Here is a 24877-nt window from a genome sequence, read left to right as displayed (position 1 = left end):
AGAAGGACCAGATGGGCCGTGATAGACGAGAGTTCTATCCAATGAGCTTTGAGCAACTCTCCCAGCTCCGCGCTGCAGCGGGAACTGTTAGCCAATCACTGATGCCAGTGGGCGGAACTTACCGTCTTCATAACTCAGTAGCCTGAGCAGCGAGAAGGGCTCTTTCGACCTTGTTCCTTCAGCAAGAGGCGCTGTGCTGGTACAGATCTTGTAGCAATGTCTAAGGAGGTAAGTTTTTTTTGCTTTTCTTCAGGCTAAAGCAACTTACTAGGCGTTTTTTTAGAATCTTTTAGTCAAAATACCCGTGCTTTGGATAACGTGGTGGTTAAAGTTTATTGTTTGTAAAAGGTCGTAGCTATAAAAGACATCTGCAGTGTTTTCATAAGTCGTCGGCTCGTTTGTTGCTGAATTTGTGGAAGGTGGGGGAAGACGCACATCGTCACTGTTTACTTCAGCAGTATATTTTTCCGTCTTTCTAATTTATTACTGTGTTTTATTTCTTTCTTTGGTGGGATGCGATCGGTCGCTCCGCCATTTCGTGAGGGCGGTGGGCGTGCAGGCCACGCGCCTGCGAGCGAGCGAGATCGTGCGTCTTTCCCCAAGTGAAAGACACGCTTGTCTCGCGTGGCCGCAGTATCGGCCCGCGTTCTGTATCCGGAGCAAATGGAAACACCGTTAATCGGTGAATACGCCCAAATCTTGCAAATCCAAGAAAAAAAAAGACTCGGACCCATTTCTTTGTTTCCTGTTGGAGTAACGAACATGGCGCCCGGGCCTTGGAAGTCCTGCCCGGAGTCAGTCGTCCCAGATTGCTCTTACAGCACTTAGACCTGTGTAATGCAGCTTATTTCCCCGCATCAAGACTGGGATGCTGTGAAAACGTGCTCCTCTGTTTTGTGGAGCCTGGGCGGCCGTGTTGGTAAATATTGAGACGGTGATTGTAGGCTGCCGCTCGCGCATGCGCCCTGCCAGAGCCTTTGTCTCCGGTCTGGAACCTTCCGCGCTCACGCGGGCTGGCTAGCGTGCCCACGCGCCGGCCCGGGGCCGCTTCCGTTCTGCGTCCTGAGATTGGCCTTGCGGATTCGGCGCGGAGCAGGTCTTCGTGTATGTAACCCCTAAGATGGTAGGAGGACACGCTCCGGAAGTTTTTATTTGCGTACAAGCTCTGCATGGCGTGTAATCGTGCCTTGGTCGCGGTTGTGTCCAGTCGTTTTCCTGTTTCCGGCCGGGTTCGGGTGACCGGCGGGACCGGCCTGCCCGTCGCCCAGCGCTTCCTGTCTCTAACCCCCCCGCTCCCCCCGCCGCAGGCTCCCCGTGAACCGGAACAGCTGCGCAAGCTCTTCATCGGAGGGCTGAGCTTCGAGACGACGGACGAGAGCCTGCGAGCCCACTTCGAGCAATGGGGACAGCTCACGGACTGCGTGGTAAGGAGAGGAGAAGAGACCCCCCCCCCCGGACCCCGTGCTCGCGGTGTGGGGGTGGGTGTAAGCGATCCAAGGACGCCCCGGTTTGTTTGCTGTTGGGGGGAGCACCTGCCCTTTGCCCTGGCTGTGCGGGGGGGGGTGTTTGTCAGGCCCGGCGGCAGTGAGTGGGAGTGGGCTAGAAGCTCAGCTCGTGATCTGTGTGTGCTGAGAGTCCCAGAGCTTAGGGCTTCGTCCCACCCAGGACCCTGGGTGGGTTACCCCACCACTGTGACTTTGATTGTTTACCTAGAGGTTGGGGGAACCGGGGCCAGGCCTCCCTCTGCCTCCAGTGCTGATGTGACCCTCTCCCCCCCCCCCCCCCAGGTGATGCGGGACCCCAGCACGAAGCGGTCCAGGGGGTTCGGCTTCGTGACGTACTCCTCGGTGCGGGAGGTGGACGCTGCCATGAACGCCCGGCCCCACAAGGTGGACGGCAGGGTGGTGGAGCCCAAGCGCGCCGTGTCTAGAGAGGTGAGCCCCCCCAGTCTGCTGTCTGTTTTCCCTGGGGTTTGGGGGGAGAGTGTTTCCGAATCGAGGGCCCACCGGGGGGCTGCGGAGCCGCTGCCTGCCGTACCCGGGACATGCGGGGCTCGTCCGTCCTCGGCGAGATCTGTTGTCTGCGTTGCAGCGCTGGAACAGGAGGAACGTCTTTGCGCAAAGAGTGGTGGTAGGAGGGAACTGATGTTGAAGCTGGTACCCTGGCTTCCTTTTCAGCTCTGCGGAATATCCATTCAGTCTTCTGATTGGGGCAGCAGATTCTGTTTTACCCAGAGAGTGGTGGGAGCATGGAACAGGCCGTTCAGCCACGTTATTGAAGCCGGTACCCTTTTCCCCGGCTGGATGGGGTTAATTTAAGCCAGTAGCTGCCCTAGAGGGCTGGACTGGCCTCCTCTCGTGACCCGCCTTGTCTCCTCGCCCACAGGACTCGACCCGGCCCGGCGCCCACATGACCGTCAAGAAGATCTTCGTGGGCGGCATCAAGGAGGACACGGAGGAGCACCACCTGCGCGACTACTTCAGCGAGTTCGGCAAGATCGAGGTCATCGAGATCATGACCGACCGCGCTAGCGGCAAGAAGAGGGGCTTCGCCTTCGTCACCTTCGACGACCACGACTCCGTGGACCGCATCGTCAGTAAGTGGTCCGCCCTTTCCGAAACAAAGACAAGTTCACTCACAAACCACCCTGATACCATGCAGACCACTCTAGCAAGCTCAGTGAACTACGCAGTTCTACTTGAAACAAGCCATCTATAGCCGAGACCCAATAATGAACAGCAACTACACAACAAACGGGGGGCGGGGGGGGCACTTTGAAAATGAGTGTGCAAGCTTTCACCGTGATTGTGAGCGAAGCCCTGCTGCCTCACACCGTCCTTCACCGCGATGCCCGTCGGCCGTGCGGAAACAGCTGTTCATTGGTGCTGAATTCCGATTTCGCTTTCGAGCTTCAAAGTTCTCCTTTCTCCTGCAGTCCAGAAGTACCACACAGTGAACGGCCACAACTGTGAGGTGAGGAAAGCCCTGTCGAAGCAGGAGATGGCGAGCGCAGGGATGAACATGAGAGGTAAGCCTGGGGTGGGGCGGGCTGGTCACGCGCAGGGGGTCTTGGACCCAGTGCCGTTGGTGTTTTCGGCTCTTTTTGGGGAGAGAGATGACCTTGGATGCTTTTATCTGAGAATTGATTTGGCTTTAGACCTGAGTGCTTTTGGGGGTATATTCTGGCCAAAGGAGCAAGAGCTGGGTCCTTACACACAAGTGTGTGGGGTGGGGGGGGGGGGGGGGCGGTCTGTCCATTCCAGCTGTCCTGCTTGGTAGCTGATCGGTGCAGTGGTCTGTCACGGAGCTTTATTGCAAGAGCCCAGGATCCTGGCTTCATTAACGTCGTTGGGCGGTTTGTTCCAGGCTCCTGCCACCCTTTGTGTACAGAAGCCTCTTGTTCCCAGTTTTACTGGCGTTGGGTTCCTCCTAGCTTTCGTGTGGAGGGTTGTGAAGGTTGTGTGGTGCTGTGCAGGCCTCAGACTAGACTTGCGCTTGGTTAAAATGCTCCCCCGAGCCTGGTGTCCTTCTGTGGTGACATTCGTTCTTTCCAGGACGTGGGGGCAGCAGCTCAGGAAACTTTGGCAGAGGTGGTGGATTTGGAGGTAATGATTTTGGCCGTGATGGATACTTCGGTGACCGTGGTATGTGGTTCAAAACCACTTTTTCCTTTTTATCTCTCTCCCTTTTAATCATTTTTCCCCTTAACTTGCTTTTGCCCCCCCCCCTTCCCCCACCCCCCCTGGCATTTCTTGGATTTAATTTAATTCAGGTTGTTTTGTTACGCTGCACTGACCACGTTGGGGTTATTTTTTTTTCTTCTGCTACCCCAGGAGGCTTTGGAGGCCGTGGTGGATATGGAGGAGATGGGGGCTACAACGGCTTCGGAGGAGACAGTGAGTTTGGATTTATCACTACTTGTTTATTTTTAACACTGTGTATGTAAAATATTTTCTTTTACTTCGGCCTGGGTTTAACACCCCAGATTCTCCTTTAAGAGCCGAATTCCAGTATCGCCAGTGTCCGGAGGGGGATCTGTGGCTCCAGACCCACAGTCGGGGTCTCTTTCAGCTGTGGAGCCTCTTCTTCGGGTGCGAGAGAGGGAAAATTGGCAGCTGATGCTCGATTTGACCGAACGCGCCTTCCCCGTTCTCTCAGACTTGTTTCCTTCCAGTCCTGCCTGTTCACTTGCCGGTTTTGACTTCGCCAGCTGAGTGTCCGCACTGCCTCGTTCCTACTCCTGCCTCTTCCTGGGAGGCTTTTGTTCTCCTCTCTCTCGCACCCGAAGAAGGCTCCGCGGCCGACGCCTGGGATAGACCCTTACCTGGTTGCAGCCTGCGCGTGCCGACGCGCCTCCCTCATCGAACTCTTCTCTCTCTCTCTCCTGCAGGTGGCTATGGAGGCGGGCCCGGCTACGGGAGTAACCGTGGTTACGGCGGAGGGCAGGGTTACGGCGGCGGGCAGGGGGGCGGATACGGAGGCAATGGAGGGGGCTACGACAACTACAACAATGGAGGGGGCAGCTTTGGAGGAGGTGAGCGCCAAGGTCTTGGAGACACCGCCCAGGTCTTTCTGCCTCGGCTTGTGGTGACCTAACGGAGTGCCTGAGCAGACCAGCCAAGTGCTTTCTGATGTTCCAGCAGCTGATTGAAAGTCTCCTGCATTCCGGTTCCTGGTGGGGGGGGGGGTGGTTTTGCAGCCCTTTGAGTGGATGGTGCTTCCCAGCTAGTGGAGCTGGTCACCATGCCTAGGAGCTTGAGTTTCCACATGCTGTCAGTGCTGGATCCCAGTAACGAGGTGGAGCTGGGTGCCTCAGGGTTGAGCTATCTTGCCTGTACCCTCAACCTTGTTGGTTCGGACTTGCTCAGCCGGCTGGTTACTGTGCTTTGCCTGAAAGCTGCAGGAGTTCACTTTGGATCGAGTGCTTGTGAAGGCATCCCAGAGCACGAGGGAGAACTTCGTTAAACTTGAACTGCCCCGGTGCCCTACGAGGCTAACCAGATCTTTTTTTTTTTTTTCTGGCCTCGCAGGAAGCTTTGGCGGCAGCGGTAACTACAACGACTTCGGCAACTACAACAGCCAGTCCTCCTCCAGCTACGGCCCCATGAAGGGGGGAAGCAACTTCGGAGGAGGCAGCGGCCGGAACAGCGGAGGCCCATATGGGGGTACGTGCCCAAGCTGCAGCCTTCCGACTGGGAGGGGGGGGGCACCGTTCCTGTGTTCACTTATCACACTAGTACTGGCGCGATGAGCCATGCATCTCGACACATTTCCTGTTCTGACTCGTAGCTTTGCCATCGTATTGTAACTGGTTATGCAATCGCAAAGTGATGGAGGAAAACCAGCTGCTGATGTTGGGATTGAAACTTTCCCAACAGTGAAATTGGCCGTTCAGTGTCCCGGGCAGGTGCCAACTGGCTCTGCCCTCTTCATGTGGGGTAATGAGCATTGCCCCCAGCCCTTATTCATGGCCTTTCTTCCTTGTCTCCCAGGCGGCTATGGGGGTGGCTCAGGCAGTGGGGGTTATGGAAGCAGTGCCGGAGGCAGAAGGTTCTAGGGAACCCCCCCCACTTCTGAGGAGGTAAGGGCACCCCCGTTTCGGTACCCTCTTGTCTTTGTGTCGCTGCATAGTCTGCTAAACCTGAGAGACCAGAGTAACTTTGAAGATGGGTCTCCTCAGTCTAGGCTCACGTTAAACAGCTGTTCTACATACAAGAGCCTGATGAATGTGTAACTGTTAGACTAACCTGTGACTGAATAGTGCTTTCTGCAGAGGATCCAGAAGCAAACCTTCATGTGTTCCCCCAACTCTCAACACCGATACCCCTGCTCTGGCAAAAAAAAAACTTCAATTAAAGTCCAATTAGTGTTTTACTCCTTGGCCTTGACTTAAAGCTTTCTCCTTTCTGCTGGCTCTGCTCAAGAGCTGGTTTCTGTTTTCTGGGAGGGTTTCAATGCACAACACAAAGTGATGGTTTTGCTCCTGGGTGCCTCCCTGTAAGTTTTGTTTTCAATGTAGATTCATTCTTATTATACATGAAGCCAGTGCACAGATTAATAATGCTGTTCCGTATTGTTCAACAGGGTTCAGTACTTAGGAGAGGAGAGCGACAGGAAGTGACAGGGAAGCAGCAGGTTCACACCCTAGATCTGCTCAGCCAAGCACAGTTGTGGCAGGTTACAGCTGCTACATGGAAGAGCATGAAGTGTACAAATAACAATGTAGAGACTCCTTGTATCATGTTGAGCCTTCAAACATGGTTTCTGTGTTTGTGGAAAAAAAATGCCATCCAGCAGGATATTTTGTAGTTGCAATTTGTTGTAAAAAGCGTCAAGCATTCCAGATGGTTTTATGTAGATTTTTTTTGGCAGCACCTGTGTGGTGTGTGTGTTTTTATAAGTGTAACTGCAACTAATCAAGTCAAAATAAACCACATTACACTTTTTTTAAAAAAAAGATGTGTAGTGTTTGTGTAGATGACATGTGACTGGGTAGAGGTCTCGGTGCCGTCATGCTTCCTGACGGCAGGTGGAGTACTGCAGCAGGGAAGGTAGCCTGCTCAAGCAGTCGTGCACCGCAGACGTGGATCAGGCGGTCGATTCCACCTGAGCACAAGTTTGCTGCACTGGCTCACCTGTCCCCGTGTCCCAGAACCCTTCAGACTCCAGCACAGCAATCCGTCGGCCAGCTTTCAGCATAATCCGGCTTGCCGTCGCTAACCAAGCTTTAAGTGTAGTGCAAAACCCTCTTGTCCTTTGCAGTTTCTTGTATATTTGTATTCCAGTATGCTTTCTTACTGGGTGTTTTGTGAACTGCACTCTTTTTGGCCAGCTGGGTTTTTCTGCTGGGCTTTTTTTTAAATAGGATTTTTGATGCTTGGTAGCTGGTGTTGAGCTGGTCATTGCTTCACTTCGGCCATCACCCAGAGCAGACAGATCAAGTATTAATGATTGTGGGGGTGGGGGGGGGTGTGGTCTTTTTAAAACCTGGTTTTTGTGTGCGTGCACTTTTGCACTGGATTTAAAGCGACCCTTTTTTGATCGTTTGAATGGCTCATGCTCCCCGATCTTTGAAAAAAGGAGGCCCCTAAAGACTGCTTGAGTTGGAAGGTTTTTCTGTGGAGTGTGGCAATAAGAGCAAGTCCCAGTCTCCTCTTCTACATGTGCTTGGAAGCCTGGTTTCTTCACTGGAGGAGGACCCTTTTATTTCGGAAAGGTTAACGGTGCCACTAGGAGTCTTTAGCGCTGGTTTCGGCCACGTTGCCCGGCTGGAGGCTTGCATTACGAGCGTATCTTGAGGCTAGCCATTGGAGGCAGCTGCCAGGGAGAGCAGTAGCCAGAGAGATCATCGCAAGGAGCCAGAGAAGTCTTTCTGAGTACAGAACGTTGCTCTAATAAGACTAGCAGAGTCAGCAGCTACGAAAGGGGTATATTTATACCGTGCTTAGTAGGTAAGAACAGATTTTTCAACTTGTACATTTGTTTAAGTTCTTAATCCTCTCTCAGTCCAGGGTTTGTTTCAGCCAGTTCAAATTAAACCAGGTGATGCAGAGGGAATTTTTAGGGTATGTTAGTCTGTGTGTGTGATGCTTTAGTGTGGGTTATTCCCCAGATACAAGACAGCCTAGTTTTTGGAACAAAACCTCACAGGTTTGAGTAGCTTTGAAGTTTCTTGTAATGGGGTACATGAAATTGGGTAATGCCAACTAAGGAGTCAAATCTTGCATGACAGAAATGCATGTGATTGGAGGGGTGGAGCAGATTAAAAGCCATATTCATGGTTTGGCTGTCGTTTCAGGGAGGGAGGTGGTAAGGTTTGGGAAAACTTGCCTGGTTGATTCAAACCCAGACTGTTAGGCTTTTAATGAAAGGGGTGGGGAAAGTTGAAGTTCAGCATCTGTATTTGCCTTTTGTCCTCATGTGAACTTAGTTTGTCCTGGACTTGGAAGTGCACAGGTCAGTGTTGCTGGTCCCTGGTGGCCAGCAGGTTAAATCGACGCCTGGTGCACATTCCGAGGGGCACTAATGCATGCTGGGAAGCTTGATATCTCAAGAAGGTAACTTGAAAGCAAATCTTTGTCCTGGACAACCATGTACTCCACCGATTTCAGAAATGACATTAACCTAGTTAATCAAATCAGGGCATCTTGATTCAAGCCGTAATGATCAGCAGTTTAGTCACTTGCTTGTGAGTGTTTGTATTTTAATTGTGCCCAATGTACTAACTTAAAGATCTTGTTCTCAGGACTTGATAGGGAAGGATGTTCCGACACCTCCAGCCTGACGTGACAAAGTTGGCATGTTGATCAGCCTTAAGAAGGTGCGTCCGTTACAGTGGAACACGAAGGTTACTGAAGCAGCTCCTTGGCCCTTTCCCTGGGGAGGGGGTGCGCCCGGCTCCTGGTGGGCAGAGAGGGGAGGGGCTGGTGGAGGGGGTCCGCCTCTTGAACCCGAGTTGTGGCAGCTCTTCCCCTACCCGGGTTGGAGTCTGCTGCAGAGCTCCCTTGACGTGAGGGGGGGGGATAGTCCTGCAGGCCCTCTTTTTAATGGAGGCCTCATCAGGAAGAGGTTTAAACCAGCCTGACGGGGTCCCAGTTCCTGCTGCGACCCCAGTCCTTATTCCTTCTTGAGTCTCCTGACCATCTATATCTGTCTCTCAAGTGTGTCTTGTATCATGTCAAAGGGTTAAGCTTTTATCTCCCGGGGTACTGGTGCACCTGTTGGCTCCCGGTTCACTCTGGATCGCTGCTCACCAGCAGGGGGAGCTGCTGCATTGCTGCTTGATGCCTTTCGGTACCGCAGCACCCATGCCCCCCGCCCACTCCTGATGAAGTCTCTCGGGGGGGAGATAAAGGATCAGTGTGAAATCTGGGTGCAATCAGAGGCCCGCCGGGGGTCTCGTGACCCCCTCTCCCGGGGCAGGGGGGTTGCCAGCCTGTTTTTTTTTTTCTTAATAAGCCCTCGAGTTTCCCCTGCCCTGGCCCGGCTGTGGCCGAGTGATGTAAGCCCGGGCCGGCCCGCCATCGGCCCTCGCTGACTTGCTTTAATCAAGCGGTTGTCGTTGCGAGCCCCTTCATGTGGCCGCGCAGCTGGGGTGCCTGGGCAGAGAGGAATCCGCTGCCCGGCCGCGGCGAATTCCTGCGGGGCCGTGGGCCCGCCGCTGGCAGCGGAAAGTATGCGACAGCTGGCTTGCTGCCTTGTGCTGATGTGCCACTGCCTGCTGGGCTCTGCAGCTCTCCTAACCCTCTCATCCCCTCCCACTCTTGTCTTGCAGGCTTCTTAAAGGAATGCGAGGAGGACGGCTTTTAAAAAAGTTTCACTGGAAGTCTGCAGGACAGCATTTTTTTTTTACTAATTTTGTAATGATTTTTATATTTCTAATAAAATACAGAAATGCACAGCACACCAAGCCTGGGTGTTTTTGTTTTTGCCGTAATCCCATAAGATCTGAGGGAGTTTCCTGTACTTGTACCTTTTTGTACGGAGATTTTAGGCAATGTCTCCTGCATCCCCAGATCCCAAGTGCTCCCCAGATTGAACTTGGAAGAGAGATTTGGGCTTGCATGGGAAGCAGCTACATAAATGGACAGGACCCCCCCGATTCTGGTCCCATACAAGTTTCTGTAAGACGCTGAGCAAAATCGGCCGGGTCTGCCTGTGTGCATGGTGTTCAGCAATGAGGCCCGTGCAGGAAGGGGAGGAACAGGGGTGTCCTGGTCATGCTGGTGTTAATCTTTTTGGGCTGTGCAGTTTCTTGATGCCTGGTATACAAAAAAAAAAAAGTTCAAAGAGGATTAGAGAAATATTTTATTGCAATTTCTTTGGCCACCCATGATGTACAGCAAGGTTCTTCATACATTTGTAGACCTGAGACATTTGGTTTTAATGCAACACTGTACAAAGCAAACACCTTCACGCTTTGGCTTTTGAATTTGAATACGGAGGTTGAGGGGGGTACACTTTGCTGGAAAGTGGGATTGTGAGAGCAGAACATCGGGCTCTGAAATGCCCTTTTGTCCGATCTGTGTTAGTTGTCTTATACCATTGTTGCTTATACCCAGGGGTCTCCCTTCCCTGCCTCCAGAAAGCCTTGATCCAGTGGGTTTTATGAAGTGTTCGGTTTCTGAAGGCATTGGGAATGTGTCATCCATTTCCAGGTGCTCTGTGAAACTAGGCAATCAGTTGGAGCAAAACTCTGCCCCTCTTCCCTCCCCCTCTCCAACCTCAAGGAGCAGAGCTCCCTTAATGGAGCCTGGTGTGTTAAGTGAACCATCACACGTGTGTGACAGGATGACCTGTATGCCTTGACTGGATCGGTGCTCTGAGCAGGAAGTTGCCCATTCTCCAGGTGAATCATGACTTTCTGGGGCTCAGCCTGGACACGTACTGCCCGAAGAGGAGACGCCAGTCTACAGCAGGGCACCCCTTCACCTAGCATGTTTACGGGAGATGGAAGGAGATCCTACTCCTGCTTAAATTCCAGGGGCTTAGCGGGGAGAGGCGATCCCAGTTGATTCTCTTCGCATGAAAGGATCGTGCTGTGGAGGTTAAGGCTCAGAGGTAAACGGGGGTCTCGACTCGTAGTGCGCCCCCACTGTCGGTGTGCAACGCCAAGGAGAGAGAGAGAGAGAGAGAGAGCCCGAAGAGGCACTTGTTGTGTGAATGCCAAACTGCAGCACTGCCCGTTCATCGGCGTTCCCCCCCCCCGGAGCGGTAATCTCTTATGGGAATTCTGTGTGGACCCCCGCCCCCATCTTGGAAGTCTGTCTCTGGGGGAGACTGTTGGGCAGCCCGGAGCAGGAGCAGTCTGTCCATGGGGCGCTGTAGCACAGCCTGGGGCTCCTGAGCGCCAAGGACACTGGGGCTCTTCCTGCAGCAATATGGGCTCCCCGCTTTCCAGTGAAGGGGTGCATAACGGGGAGTCAGGAGCGTCGCCATCACGAGACGTCATGGGGGCAGGGGGTCTGTCCCTTCACGAGTCTGCTCGCTCCTGCCTTGAGCTTCTCGTTCTGCGGAGTGGGGAAGGGGGAGGGGGGGACTCCTCTGTGTGCCTCATGTCTCTGTGGGGGGAGGTGCACAGTCAGCCTCGATCACAATCCAGAGCGCGCTTGGGAAAGGCACGGTCGGGCGACGGGTGCTTTAAACTGCTCCTAATCAGCTGAAATTCGGTCCCGAGTCTCACACAGGCCTGAGAGGGGGGAGGACTCCCAACCTGGCCACACTGATCCGGGCTGTCGGGGGCGGTGGCTCTTGCGCTGTCTTTAAATACTGGGCCCTGCAGCTGCTCCGGACGGAAGCCGGAGATCCCTGCCCTGCCGCCGGCCCGGTGGGGGAGGGGGGGTAGCGAGCGCACGACCCGCCCGGCCCGGGTCACTCCCCTTCCTCCCCGGGCTTGCGCGGCACGAGGAAGACGCTGCCGTCGCTGGTCTGCTGCAGGGAGTAATCGTCCAGGGAGTAGGGCCGCCCCTCCTCGTCCCGCAGGCGGGCGAAGACGTCGGCGTAGAGCTCGGAGAGGCGGCGCTTGGCCAGGGCCAGGCCGCGCTGGTACTCGGCCCGCTCCCGCGCCAGCTGCTCCCGGCGTGCCCGCAGCTGGCCCAGCTCGGCCTCCAGGTGCACGATGTTCTCCAGCTTGCGCTTGCGGCAGTTCTGGGCCGCCACCTTGTTCTTCCCGCGCCGGCGGATGTCGCGCACCAGGGCCAGCTGGGCGTCGGTGAGCTGGTAGCGGGACAGCAGCTCGTTGAAGTCGTCCACCGGCAGGTTGACGATCTTCTCCAGCGCGAAGGGGATCTTCAGCGCCAGGGCGCGCCGCTCGTCCCGCGTCAGGGGCGCCGCCTCCCCCCCGCCTCCGGCCCCCCGGGCCTGAGGGCCCCTGAGCTTCCCGTACGGGGCGGCTGCCCTGCTAGAGCCGGCGCCGCCGCAGCCTGCCAGGCTGACCGCGCCCGGCACCATGCCGTGGAGAGCCGCGGGCGCGATCGGGTGGGGCTGCAGGTCGGAGGGGAGCTGCTGCTGCTGCTGGTGCGGATGCAGAGGGGGAGGGGGCAGGCTGTAGGAGGGCTGGGGTACGGGGTAAGGGTAGTGGTTCATGGGGTGCTGGTAGTCCATTGGGTACAGGAAATCGGGCCTCATCCTCCCCGGCTCGGCCATGCCCTCCATCTCCAGGGGGGGCTCCCCGTCGCTGTACCCCAGCCCGGCCTCCGCCGCCCCGCCGGCGTACGGGGGGGCACCCCCGGTCGCGTTCCCCGGAGAGGCCAGCGGGGGGCTGGACCCCAGGGACAGTCCCGAGTCGGACTCCGGGTCATCGGAGGGGGGCGGGTGTTTGATCGGCCCCAGCCCCGCCCCCGGGGGGCCCCGCCCCTGCCCGGCGCCCATGAAGGGGGGCGCCCCCACCTCGCCGGCCCCCGCCAGGCTCATGTGCTCCAGCAGGCTCATCAGCGGGGGCTGCAGGGAGTGGGAGTGGGAGTGGGAGTGGGAGTGGGGGTTGGGGAGCAGCCTGGAGCCCGCGTGTCCGTACAGGGTCTCGATGTTGCTCCCCAGGCGCTGCAGGCTGCAGGCTGGCGCCCCCGCGGGCATCGCCTCCGTGTAGGGGCTTTCGAAGGTGTCGCCCGGACCCGGGCCACAGCTGGGCAGCGGGGGCTCCAGGGAGGGCTGGCTCAACCCGAAGCCCACCGGGGTCAACTGAGGGCACACGGGCTGGTAAGCTGCCTGCTCGAACGGGCTCTCGCCGGGCACGTCGAACTCCTGCGGGCAAGGGAGAGAGGGGGAGAGGTCAGAGGTCAGGGGTCAGAGGTCGGGAGTAGCCAGGTAGTCCTGTCTGCAGCGCGTGGCACAACAGGGTTGCAGCACAGCGATCTGGCGCATCAGATGAGAGCCTTCAAATCCGTGCGTCACGTGCAGGAGGTGAAACGCACCCCCTCCCCCCCAGAGATCCCTCTCAGGTGCGCTCAGGTTTCTCGCAGGAACAGATGGGCATTGTGCTGCCGGGAGGGGGGGGGTGGGGAGTTGGGGGTGAGCCTTCCCTCTCTCCCCCCCTGTTCGTTTATCCCTTCATCACTCAATCAGCCCATTGTTGCACAGCTTATCTCTGAGGCCTGAGCGCTGCGTGTATGTGCGTGTGTGTAAAATCAGTAAAACGTGCAGCCTGTAAGACTCTCTAAAAGAGTGGAATAATTCCGCAGGCTCCTACAGGGCAGGTCCTAAAACACGCCAGGGCAGATCTCCCCCTGCTGTATCTCCTGCACAGCCCTGGGGTCGACCGCTGTTGACCTGAGCAGCCGAACAAAACACTGAAGGCGACGCCTTCCCGTCGACCGCCACACAGGGGCGCTATAGTGTCAGCTGGTCTGTCAAAACCACAGTGTCGGGGGGGAGAACAGAGCTAGGAAACTGGGAACGCGTGAAAATACGGGGAGAAGGTTTCCTCGGGCACCAGCGGCACACGCTCTGAGGCCCAGTGCCTCCGGGGTGTCCAAACCAGGTCCCGATGACCCCGGTCTCGGTGGGATTTGTTCCAGCTGAGCCCTCCGCCGTCTCCTCGGACACCACCTTCGGCGGAGTACGAACAAGTTGTGCTCGGGTTCGGAACCTGCCAAGCGCTTTGAGGAGGAGGGGTGAGGAGCTCTGTCCCCGCGCGCACCTGTAGCTCTGTGATGGCCATCAGCTCCTGCCAGGTGAAGTCCATCTCCGCCTCCGGGAGGGGGCGGTGCGGGCGAGCCGGAGGCACAGCGGTGGACATCGGTACACCCCCATGGAGTCTGCCAGGGTGGGCCAGCCCCTGAGAGAGAGAGAGAAAACTGAGTCTGTCTCCTACTAATGCTCCATCTGCCTACAGTATATGTCAATATTTTATGATATGTCTTTGTTGTAAATGTCTGTAATATGTCTGTAGATTTTTTTTAACTTTAATTTTTTGTTTTGTTTCATGTGAATTTCATTATTTTTATTTGCTTTGGCGACACTGATTGTACCCCTCGGTCATGCTAATAAAGCACCTTGAATTGAATTGAATTGAATTGAATTGAGAGAAAACACAGTTGATTCTGTACCAGCACAGATACGGAAAAAAAAAAACACCATCCGGAATGTGTTTGTCCAAGAAAGCAAAAGGTGTGTGCTAGGAATTATGGGAACTATTCCCATAATTCCCTTATTGCCGGTCATGCCCCAGAGAGACGGCCCACTCACCTCGCAGTTTCTCCGCAGTGGGAGGATGCAGTTGGCAGCCGCGCACATTCAGGACGCGATGGAGCAGCGACAGCTCCTCCTGGAGCGGAGAGATAGACAGAGAGGAGGCGTTATCGACGGGGAACACAGTTCCACGGCCAAGGCCCCAAATGATGGGAGCCAGCAGACAAGCCTGTCCGCTGCGAAGCCCAGCAGAGCTACTGGGAGTCATTGCTCAGAGGTTTACTCTTCAGAGGAAATACCTGCACCACCCTCCCCCAACATGGATAGAAGAAGTCACATAAACATCGCTGTTTTATGCCATCGGCCAAAGTAGGGTAAAGCGCAGTGGAATCATTGTAAAAACGTGGCCAAGCAAAGTATTTACATCATGTCAATAGTGCTGGGTAACATGACACTGTGATGTTATGGAGGCCAAGAGTGACCACTGCTGGATTTGCACCAGGCTGGTGATTCCCACTGTGCATGGAGAGGCGGGAGAGAGCAGGAATGGGAACCAAGGAACGCTGCCGACGGGCGGACCCTCCGGACTGCCTGAGGCTGGTCCGAGGACCGCGGTGCGTCCCGTCACTTCCCGGAAGCAGTCAGAGCACCGTCTCTGACAGCTGGGCCTGCCTGCGGGATGGAGCTCCAGACACGCGCCTCCCGTTCACAGTCTGCACAGGCCTGGGGCTCCCCCAGAGCCCCCGGCGTGCGTTTCCTTGTTCGTGCCGAAGGAGAGGACAGCTGGGTGGATTCTGAGCTGATTCACCCTTCAAGACTGAAGAGATTCAGTTCATGTGGCCCTTGAGCCTGTGAGACGAGGGGCAAGACAACGTGCAGCACGACAGAGAGAAACCACTGTTCAGGATATTGTATTATAAACGTCTGTAGATGTTCTGATTCTATATGCTTTGGCAACACTGTCATTTATCAGTCATGCCAATAAAGCTGGTTCAATTTGAACTTGAAAGGTGTCGAAACTTCGATGGAAATCATTTGGAGGTTGGGGACAAAGCACTGGAGAAACCCTGTGTGTCTGGTATGTGCTTGTGTGTGCTCTTCCATGTGTCAGGCATGTCTGGCAGCCAGTTCCGAGTACTGCGGAGTGAGAGGGCTTCTCGGTATCAGCCGCGCTGCGGGACGCTGTGCTGGACTCTGATAAGACTATCTGCTGCCTCCCAGCCGCTTCCCTGACTAACGGATGCCGGGGGCCTGGCTGGGCTCTTCAACGCGTTTAGCTTTCTGGTCTCCCGTCTGTCCCCCTCTGTGGGAGACAGGGCCTTCTGCTGCACCCCACAGCTCTGGAACTCTCTCCCGACAGATCAGAGTCACCTCTCCTGTGCACTTTCACATCTAGACTCAAAACCTTCTTCTTTAGAAGGGCGTTTTTTTACTGGTTCTGTGTCTGCCAATTTTCTCGTTCAGCCCTGCAGTCAGTCAGCTGTGTGGGGCAGCAGGGTAACAGAGCTGCTCCAGATGGACTCTCCAGCTCCTGGTGAAATGGGAAATAAAGCACAGCCGGCCAACCAGGCAGTGAGTCTTGGGGAGGTGGGAGGAAGCTCCCAGAAAACACCCCTGTGAACACATGGTCGAGACCATGCAGACTCCACACGGACAGTCGCCTCGGGCAGGAAACTGAACTGGGCACCTGGGAAGGAGCAGGTCGCTCTGCCACGCCCCCTCCCCTGACCCTCGGAGGGCCTGCTGTTCCAAGGTGCTCGTGCAGAGCAGCCCTTCAGCTCCTGGGCTCATTACTCAGGGTGGGCTCTGCTGTAGAAATGACATGTGCCCCCCACTCGGACATCTAGCTCTCTGTTGAAAGGGAGCCGTGCCGTGTGTGAGTGTGTGAGCATGTTTGCGTGTCAGTGTGTGTGTGAGTGTGTGAGCATGTTTGCGTGAGTGAGTGTGTGAGCATGTTTGCGTGTGTGTGTGTGAGCATGTTTGTGTGAGTGAGTGTGTGAGGATGTTTGTGTGTGTGTGGATGTTTGCGTGTGTGTGTGAGTGTTTGAGCATGTTTGCATGTGTGTGTGTGAGTGTGTGAGCATGTTTGCGTGTGTGAGTGTGTGTGTGTGAGTGTTTGAGTGTGTGAGCATGTGTGTGTGTGAGCACGTTTGCGTGTGTGAGTGTGTGTGTGTTTGAGCATGTTTGCGTGTGTGAGCATGTTTGTGTGTGCGAGTGTGTCTGTGAGTGTGTGAGCATGTTTGCATGTGTGTGTGTGAGCATGTTTGTGTGTCAGTGTGTGTGTGAGCACGTTTGCATATGTGAGGGTGTGTGAGTGTTTGAGCATGTTTGCGTGTGTGAGCATGTTTGTGTGTGCGAGAGTGTGTGTGAGTGTGTGAGCATGTTTGTGTGTGTGTGAGCATGTTTGCGTGTCACTGTGTGTGTGAGCACGTTTGCGTGTGTAAGTGTGTGTGTGTGTGGACATGTTTGCATGTGTGTGTGAGCATGTTTGTGTGTGTGTGAGCATGTTTGCGTGTCAGTGTGTGTGTGAGCACGTTTGCGTGTGTAAGTGTGTTTGAGTGTTTGAGCATGTTTGCGTGTGTGAGCATGTTTGTGTGTACGAGAGTGTGTGTGAGTGTGTGAGCATGTTTGCGTGTGAGTGTGTGAGCATGTTTGCATGTGTGAGCATGTTTGCGTGTCAGTGTGTGAGTGTGTGAGCATGTTTGCGTGTGAGTGTGTGAGCATGTTTGCGTGTGTGAGAGTGTGCGTGGAGCACATGCCTGAGCTGCTCTGGCCGTGGTGAGCGAGCTCAAAGGGGGCGTGCTGGGGCCCAGGGGTGCCCCTCGAAGGGCAGGTTGAGCCCTATGGCCCTGACGCCCCCATGTTCATTGCATGGGCGCACAGCGGCCTGCTGTGATTAGCGCAGACGGCGCGGCCACAAGGAGAGGAGTGCAAGGAGCTATCCCAGCTCACCCTGCGACTGGTCACACATCTCGGGCTCAGGGCTCAGGGTGATGTCAGCGACACCTGTGACTCCGCGGCCACATCAGGAACATTGAATAAGGAATAAAACTGTCGGGTTGGATCCAGGGAAATCGCTTTTTATATCATATGCATGTGTCTGGTGGCCGGTGCCGCAGTGGTCAGCATTGACGCCTTAGAGCACTGGGGTCCTCGGTTAAACTCTAGCCCTGGGGTGCTGTCTGTGTGGAGTTTGCATGATCTCCCTGCATTCATGTGGGTTTCTTCTGGGGACTCTGGTTTCCTATCACAGTCCAGAGACATGCGGGTAGATTCATTGGCTTTGGTAAAATTGGCCCCGATGCGAGTGTGTGTACCCGTCTTTGTGATGGACTGGTGTCTCCAGCTCCCCCGTGACCCTCTACTGGATTGATTTCTGGAACGGGAGGTGAAGGACTCCTGCGCTAGTTTCTTCCCTGGCTGTTCCAGGTCCGCGGTTCGCCCTGCCCGGCTCTGCCAGCCCGCAGGGGAAAGGATGAGGGGGCTGTGACTGCCTGCACGGTCCGAGCTGCGCGTCCGCTCCACTCGGGCGGCTCCTCTCCCCGCTCTTGCAGCACGTGCGCCCTGGCGCAACGCGCGCTCGCGACGCCTCGCTCCTGCGGTCCGAGTCAAGAGGCTGATGAGGCGCGTTCCTCTGTATTTCTATTGTTTAAATACATTTTTTTTTAAAAGCAGTTTTTTTTTTCAGTTCAGTTTTTGTTCTGTCTTACTTATAAGTAACGTTACGATAACGGACGGGCGGATCAATCCCCGCTATAACGCAGATTTCTGCGTCGCTGTTTCTCCGCGGACGCGGGCTTGAGTGACTGATGGGGTTCCGACGCGAATTGTTTTCTGATGAGCTTTTTCTGTCTCTCCCTCGCCTTTGTCTGCTTTGTTGCGCTTTGTTGTCTTCTTTGGCCACGAAACCAAATAGCTTGTTTACCGGAGAGAAGGCTCTCCCAGTCACAGCGCAATTACGCCTCCCTCCTTGCGAGAGTGTTTATTTATGTGAAGGAAGATTTCAGTTTGTATGGAAGGAATGCGTTTTTTCATCTCCGGGTTAGACAGAAGAGGCATTTTATTTCTGCTCCTGGCTCGGACTTCAATATAGCCTTGCGGATTGTGTGCCGAAAATCAGCCACCTTGGCTCTCAGATTCCGCCCGAGCTCTCGGAATGCTCTCCGCGGCTTGTGAGCAGCGATCGCAAGTAAACACAGTTCAAACGCACACGCCATCCGATGTATAAACGATTGTAATTGTTTCTGTTTAAGAAAACAAAGGGGGTATCGTCATTAAATGATGTTTGCAGACTGCAGATTTTTCTAATTCGAACATTTCGCTTTCGAAACGCAGAATCCTGTTTGAAGAAGTACTGTAGAATGAATTTGTTAGTGTTGGGCTGTTCTGGACTGAACTGTGCTACACAGCATTGAGCTGCGCTGTTCAGCAACTATCCTGCAAAGAACTGCATGCAACGTGATGCTCTGTAATATATGCACGACTGTAATTGACACTGATCTACACTGCAGCTGACTGCACTGTACCACACTGGACTGCACTGTACTGTACTACACAGGACTGGACTGTGCCACTCTGGACTGTGCTGTACTGTACTACACTGGACTGCACTGTACTGTACTACACTGGACTACTGTACTTCACTGGACTGGACATGCAGAATTTGAACTCTTCTACACCGGGCTAGACTGCACTGTACAAACACTGGACTGCACTGTACTGTACTACACGGGACTGGACTACACTGGACTACTGTACTTCACTGGGGTGTACTACACAGGACTGGACTGCACTGTACTACACTTGACTATACTGGACTACTGAACTACACTGGGGTGGATTATACTACACTGGACTACATCGGACTACACTTTGCTACAATACACTGGACTGAACTGTACTACAGTACTACAGTCAACTGGACAGCACTACTGTGGAAAGAACTGAACTTCACTGGACTATATTGGACTGTCCTACAATGGCTTAAACAGAACTGTCCTGAAAATGACTAGGCTCTCTGTGCTCTACTGCACAGTGTTGTTCACTCTCACTCACCACACTTCACTGTGCCATTCCACACTGTACTACACGTGTTGTGCAGGAGCGTACTGCAGAACCACATTCAAAAGGTTGCAGAGATGCTCCGCATGACTGCATCTTTTTATTACAGAAGTGTTGCTGCTGCCCAGCGCAGTGCTGGGTGCTGTGCTGTACTGTGCCATTCTGTGCGTTTTGCAAAAGCCAGTTTAGAGATAGGACGTCAGTGCTGTCGTTGCCCCAGCTGTGTCTCTGCGGCGGATTTCCTCCAGCATTCACACGCCGCGCCGCAGGAGAGCAGGACGGCCATCTCTCCGACAGGCTCTGTTTCGACATTACGTGTTGCAACAACACGTTAAATTAAAAAAAAAAACAACTGAGAGCCAGTTTCCTGGAGCTGATATGCCGAGGGCTGGCTGTGGTTTGAGTCTTTGAGAAATGAAAAATAACACCCTGGGACTGCAAGGAATACAGAACGCCAGTGCAATGCTTTAAAACTTTGTAAACGTTCCTCACTGCACGAGCAATCGAGAAACAACACTGCTCTCTGTGTCTTTTTAATTGCTACTCTTTCCATTGCTGCACAATGGGCCAGTGACTGCGGAGTGCGGTCTAGAGATCTGCCTTTGTCTCCTGCACTTCAGGCTCAGATCCACAGCTGGACCAGTGATGCAAAGCACTGCTCCTCCAGGAACACAGCCCAGTAGGTGTCACAGGTCTGTTTAAAGTGCCATCTGCTTCAGAACTGGCAAAAAGGTTCAAACTGCTCTAGTTCAGCAACACATTGATTCAGCTATGCAGTCAGGATTTCTGATGCAACAAAACTCTCCAAAGAGTCGTGTCCCTGGTCTATATTAATAGAGTGCCTGTATAGAAACAGACGCACCGGCACATCTCGAGGCTGTACAGTCATTCCTCCCTACAGCTCCCTCTGAATCCACCTGGAGCAGCAGTGTCTCTCTCCTCCTCTGAGCTGCTGTGTGTCACCCAGGGGGGGCTGCACTTCAGGGAGTGGGTGATGCGAGTTCCCTGTCATAAAGCTCCTTTGAAATGCAATGAAAAGCACTCTGTAAATCAGGGAGTTATCACGATCCAGCTCTACCAAGTGCCAGGAATGCCCTTGTGGCCTGATGGAGCTCAGCCTGGTCAACTTGGAAAAACTGCCTCCATGCTGCCTCAGAGCTTCAACCCAAGCAGCGCGTCTCCTGCTGAACTGATCCTTCGTTGAGTAAAGATAAAGACACAAAGACTCGTGGAGGCCACAGCAGGGATATTCCGAGACAACGTCCTGCTGCGTCCTGCTGCGGACGAGTGCTTCCAGAGCTGGGAACTATTTGGAACAGGGACTCGGCAAGATGCAAGAGACTCAGTGCAAGAGCCAAGCTCAGTCTCCCCTGGAGCTGTAACACACCGACCCCAAGCAGTGTCCTGGGATACAGTACTGGGGAACCGTCTGCCCTATTTCACATTACCGGATTTGTACCCTGCGGATCCCTGCTTTATCCTCTTCCTGGCTTGGCCTGAGCTCTCCCATTCCTCACTGTTCAATTCCCAGCTAGCCTTTCTTCTGTTTAATTCAGCTTTATGTAAAGCAATTGGGAGGACTGCTGACTGCAAAACCACAAGCACTCTTAACGCACTCGAGTATCTTTTCACAGGTCAATGGGTTTGAAATCCGCTGTGGCATTAATATTATTAATAACCTGTATTTAATACAGCGCCTTTCACGTTACATCATCTGAAGGTGTGTTGGAAAAATGGCTAGTTGAGTCTGTTCTGGGAATGTCCTGGGTACCACAGGCTATATCTCCGAGGATGTGTCCTGGAGTCTGGATGCCTGCGTTGGCGCGAATTGGACAAGCCTACAGTGTCCCAGCCGTGTACCGGGCCAGATATCCCATGATTCCTGGAAAACACCGTGCTGGATTGTCACTGCCCGGCACCCACAAAAAAAAAAAAGAAAACTGCTTGAATTTTCTCCAGCGATGCGAAAGGCACACTCCCTAGTGAACATCTGCTCTTCTGCTGCCTTACAGCTGTCATTCTCGCTCGGTTCCCTCTGCGCTGGTTTGCAGGAATGTTTGGAACAACGCAGGGCACTAATCTGGCCCGTTTTATTGCCGGAACGTGATCTAAGGGTCCGACCTGGACGGCACCGGACCGACTCAACTCTTGTACTCGCGACTTCGGCTCTCTTCCTGGTTGGACCCATCCGGGCTCTTTATCGGATACCGGCATCGAGTCCCGAGGCACCATTTTCAAAAATCGGGTTCTTTTCCAGCTGAGGAGCTGAAAATCTGTAAGAGCCCTTGGAAGTGCAGGCAAGGCCAGACGGGCCGCGGTACCGAAGGGCTGGACTGTGGCCCTGGCTGGCCCCCATGTGCGACGCGGATGAGGCGGCCTGTCGGTCACCCGGCCTCGGCCGCAGTGCTCACCAGCCCGTGCTCAGCCGGGGGACCGGCGTGCCCCCGCAGGAAAGGCGGACTTCCCCAGTCTAGAGGCAGAGCCCCGGGACAGCGCGGTGACACGGTCAAGTGGAAAGCCCCCCAGGAGTGCGCAATTATGACACAAATCTACCGTTGCCGTTTTTGACAAGCATACTGTAGAGGTGGGTATACCAGAATATTCAGATATATATCAACAGTAATTCATCCAGCCAATGCATTGATTCATCACAAAGCGCATTCAGTGGACTGTGAAATATTAACAGCGTAACGTTCATGATCTACAGCTGTACGGCACGGGAACATCCCCTCACGTAATAAGGTACAAAAATTAGACCGCAGGGCTCGCAGACACAGCCTGCAGCAGTGTTTGAGGAAAACTGAGCGGCTTTCTTCCTAAAGGCAGCAGAGCAACAGGCGTAGGAACACCTGTTAGGAAGTACAAACACACCTGTCCCGTTTTAAAAGAAGATTCAGCTGAGAGACACCGTGCATATTCATTCCATCATTTACAGTAGATTCATATTGCAATGCATGCATAATGCATGGATTCCCCATTACAGATTGTTTTAGGTCGGAAGTTTGATTGCTCTCTGTGAAGTTATATGCTCTCTTTCTAAATAATTAGATGCAATTAGTCTGACTCTGCACCATACACTCAATAGATCATGTATTTCTTCTACTATACATCTTGTCAGTTTGACTGAATCCTGCCATGTGAGTTCTGTTACCTTCTTTAGTGTCTGCGAGTCAGATATTTTTGCTCACACATTGAGTGAAACTGTGTTTGCACACAGAATTCGCCTGTGACAATATCCTGGATTGCAAGAATCATTTCTATAAAACAGACAGGGGTAGCAATGGTGACTATGGCTGATTTAGAGTCAATCAGTAAGACAGAACAAAATACACTCAGTAGAGACCCGATCCAGCAGGCTGCAGCTGTGAAAGGCTGTGTAAAAATACACTACCGACACAGCAGTAGTCCGTGTATATCCAGACAGGCGGCTCACTGTTAGAGAGAGTGGCTGTGCTCTCCGAGTCATCAGCCTCAAAACACTGTAGTCTAGAAGCTCATTAAGTATGTTAAAGGCCAGAGAAACTGGTGGGCTGTCTCTCTCATGGGGGAGTCCTGTCAGCCCAGAGACCCAGCAACAGGTGCCCTTTACGAAACACGGAGCTACACATTCCTTTTAATCAAGAGGCAGGCCCAGGTATGCCAAGTGTTCTAATTTCATTAACACCTTTTTCTCTAACAGCCAATGAAAATCCACTTCTGCCTCCACCAGCCAGCCTCACCGCCTCCTGAAAACCCACAGACCTCACTCGAGTGCCGGCACCTATCCTTTTTCCTCTCCGCGAGTTTGAAAACGAATTGGTTTTTGCCTTCTGCCAAAAAGGATGCAAACTAGTAAGTCTAAACTTAGCGGCGTGCCGTTATTATCTGGAGCAGTTTTGGAAGAAACATTTACAATAATACAATAGGCTGTATCTTGGTAGCAACCTTAGATGCCTTGTTAAAAAAAAAATGAAGACATTTTAATGTATTTTTGAGTTTTAAAAAACAATGTATCCTTTCTTTTCCGGACTGCTGGGGAAAAAACTGTTCTGGCACTGAAAGCTACACAAAGCTGCAGTAATTCCTCAGCAGAGCTTTGAGATTGCCAGCTTTATCATCGTCACCATCATCATGATCATCAGTACTGAAGTTTTGCTGCGTCTTTTCTCATACAGTTCTGCATCCTGCACCCAGCATGTCCCGGACCAACATCTCGTTCTGCGGCCATCCCGTACACAGGCCCTCCTGCAATGTCACAGTGTCATGGGGACACACGAGCGCCAGTATCACAGAGCTCTGGACCCTCTGGACTTTGCCCAGCACGCAGCAGTCCTGTTCCTCGGAACGCGACTGGGACGGACGGCGGGCAGGTGCAGAGGACGGGCCTCAGCTGGCCGCGGCGCCGGGGATCTTACCTGAGCTGCATGTCCGGGAGGCTCGGTTCGGACAGCTGGGCCAAGGATGACACCCTTCAGGTGGGGGGTGATAATCCCGGGAGCTGGGAGAGAGGGGATAAGGGAGACTCTTGTGGCTCCGTGGGCTGGCCGGCTCCTGGCGGTGGCCGTTACATGTCCCTGGCAGCCGCGACGGTTCCTCTCTCTCTCCCCCGTGTGTGTGAGTGCGTGCGCGCTCACCGCTTGACAAACTCAGAAAGCCACACCGCCTGTCCCCGCTGGCTGATCTTACATAACTGGGATGGGTCTCCGATGTAACAACCTTTCCTGCAGCGCACAGACACACTGACACACACATACACATGCGCTCGCTCACACACACACCCACCCTCTCTCTCTCTTATTTCCTAACTAACCACCCCCCCCTCCACCACCACACACACACCCCTCCCATCCAACCTCCCCTCCAACCAGCCCGGCTCTTCTCTTTATCTCCAGAGAAAGAGAGAAATACCACAAACTGAGAAATAAAGCCGTCAACACCCCCCGCCCAGCCTTCCCAATCTCTGCCCCCTCCCTTATCCCACCTCTCCACCCCCTCCCCTGGCCGGCCCCTCCACTCCCGCCCCTCCTGTGGTGAGGAGAGCGCAGCCACTGCAGGGAAATCCACTCAGCAGCTCGGCCTTCGCAGAGCAGACGTTCCACCGGCCACAGGACGACCCCTCGAAACCAGGACGTCCCAGATCCCAGATCCCAGATCCCAGATCCCAGATCCGGGGCAGGGGGGGTTTGTGGAGGGTGGCCCTTCGAGGAGGTTTGGCGAGTGGGGTGCCTTTCTGAGACCCCCCCCACCCCGCTAACACACACACACACACAACATCCCATTTTCATCTCAACTCCTCTTTATTATCTCTTCCCCTCTTGTCTTATCGCAGACCCCCCGAATTCTCAGTCTGGCAGTCAGACGAAACCAGACCTCATCCAGGACACAGACGCGCACGCATGTGCACCCCCATACACATAGCCATGCACCCCCATGCACATACACATGCACACATACAAACATGCAAAAACGTGTGTACACACGTACACGCAGGCGCACATACACGCACATCCCAGCGATACGCCATCCGATCAGCTGAACCGCTGCCCCCGATGGAGAGAGCTGGACGGGACGAAACCGACCGCCTGCAGTTCGGTCGTCAGGCCTGCCGGCCGCAGGGGGGGATTTCAGGCTCCAGGTCTGGGCCCAGGTGGGAGTGCTGGGCTGCCCGCACTGACGAGCAGGGCAAATCCATCAGAGCCCCACCTGGCAGGTA

General features: G+C 54.2%; 2 protein-coding genes across 8 annotated transcripts; one reads left to right on the top strand and one right to left on the bottom strand.

Annotated features, from left to right (window-relative positions):
• The first annotated feature begins 129 nt into the window (after positions 1–129).
• LOC148841422 (heterogeneous nuclear ribonucleoprotein A1-like) lies at positions 130–9402 on the top strand. 7 transcript variants are annotated; one of them, XR_016090952.1, is made up of 12 exons: positions 130–228; positions 1308–1424; positions 1788–1934; positions 2386–2596; positions 2936–3028; positions 3555–3605; positions 3834–3896; positions 4391–4534; positions 5031–5165; positions 5493–5581; positions 8246–8320; positions 9275–9402. XR_016090952.1 is itself a non-coding variant. In XM_088913557.1 (11 exons), the coding sequence occupies exons 1-10, from the start codon at positions 217–219 to the stop codon at positions 8287–8289; spliced, it is 1056 nt and encodes a 351-aa protein (XP_088769683.1). In that variant the 5' UTR covers positions 130–216; the 3' UTR covers positions 8290–8320; positions 9275–9402. The 7 variants fall into 7 exon arrangements, 4 of the variants coding, with proteins under 4 accessions (XP_088769683.1, XP_088769690.1, XP_088769671.1 ...); XR_016090949.1 differs by having other exon boundaries at positions 3555–3644; XR_016090953.1 differs by lacking the exon at positions 5493–5581 and having other exon boundaries at positions 3555–3644; positions 6085–8320.
• Positions 9403–9791: 389 nt separating this feature from the next.
• nfe2 (nuclear factor, erythroid 2) lies at positions 9792–24062 on the bottom strand. Its single transcript, XM_088918158.1, has 4 exons — positions 23580–24062; positions 14182–14260; positions 13634–13771; positions 9792–12738 (listed from the first exon to the last, which is right to left on the bottom strand). Exons 2-4 carry the CDS (start codon positions 14227–14229, stop codon positions 11371–11373), a joined length of 1554 nt encoding a protein of 517 aa, XP_088774284.1. The 5' UTR covers positions 14230–14260; positions 23580–24062; the 3' UTR covers positions 9792–11370.
• Between the last annotated feature and the right edge of the window lie 815 nt (positions 24063–24877).

Source organism: Atractosteus spatula, chromosome 1, assembly GCF_055471065.1.
Source record: "Atractosteus spatula isolate fAtrSpa1 chromosome 1, fAtrSpa1.hap1, whole genome shotgun sequence".
NCBI classification, from domain to species: domain Eukaryota; kingdom Metazoa; phylum Chordata; class Actinopteri; order Semionotiformes; family Lepisosteidae; genus Atractosteus; species Atractosteus spatula.
The sequence above is the reverse complement of the archived record's forward strand: the minus strand, read 5'-3'. Positions and strand labels throughout refer to the sequence as shown.

Coding starts and splice junctions, on each gene's coding strand:
- nfe2 (XM_088918158.1), bottom strand. CDS start 14,229: ATGTGCGCGGCTGCCAACTGCATCCTCCCACTGCGGAGAAACTGCGAG. Junction 13,772..14,181: donor CACTGCGGAGAAACTGCGAG/GTGAGTGGGCCG, acceptor TCTCTCTCTCAG/GGGCTGGCCCACCCTGGCAG. Junction 12,739..13,633: donor TGGCCATCACAGAGCTACAG/GTGCGCGCGGGG, acceptor CCTTGCCCGCAG/GAGTTCGACGTGCCCGGCGA.
- LOC148841422 (XM_088913545.1), top strand. Junction 3,645..3,833: donor TGGATACTTCGGTGACCGTG/GTATGTGGTTCA, acceptor CTGCTACCCCAG/GAGGCTTTGGAGGCCGTGGT. Junction 3,897..4,390: donor CAACGGCTTCGGAGGAGACA/GTGAGTTTGGAT, acceptor TCTCTCCTGCAG/GTGGCTATGGAGGCGGGCCC.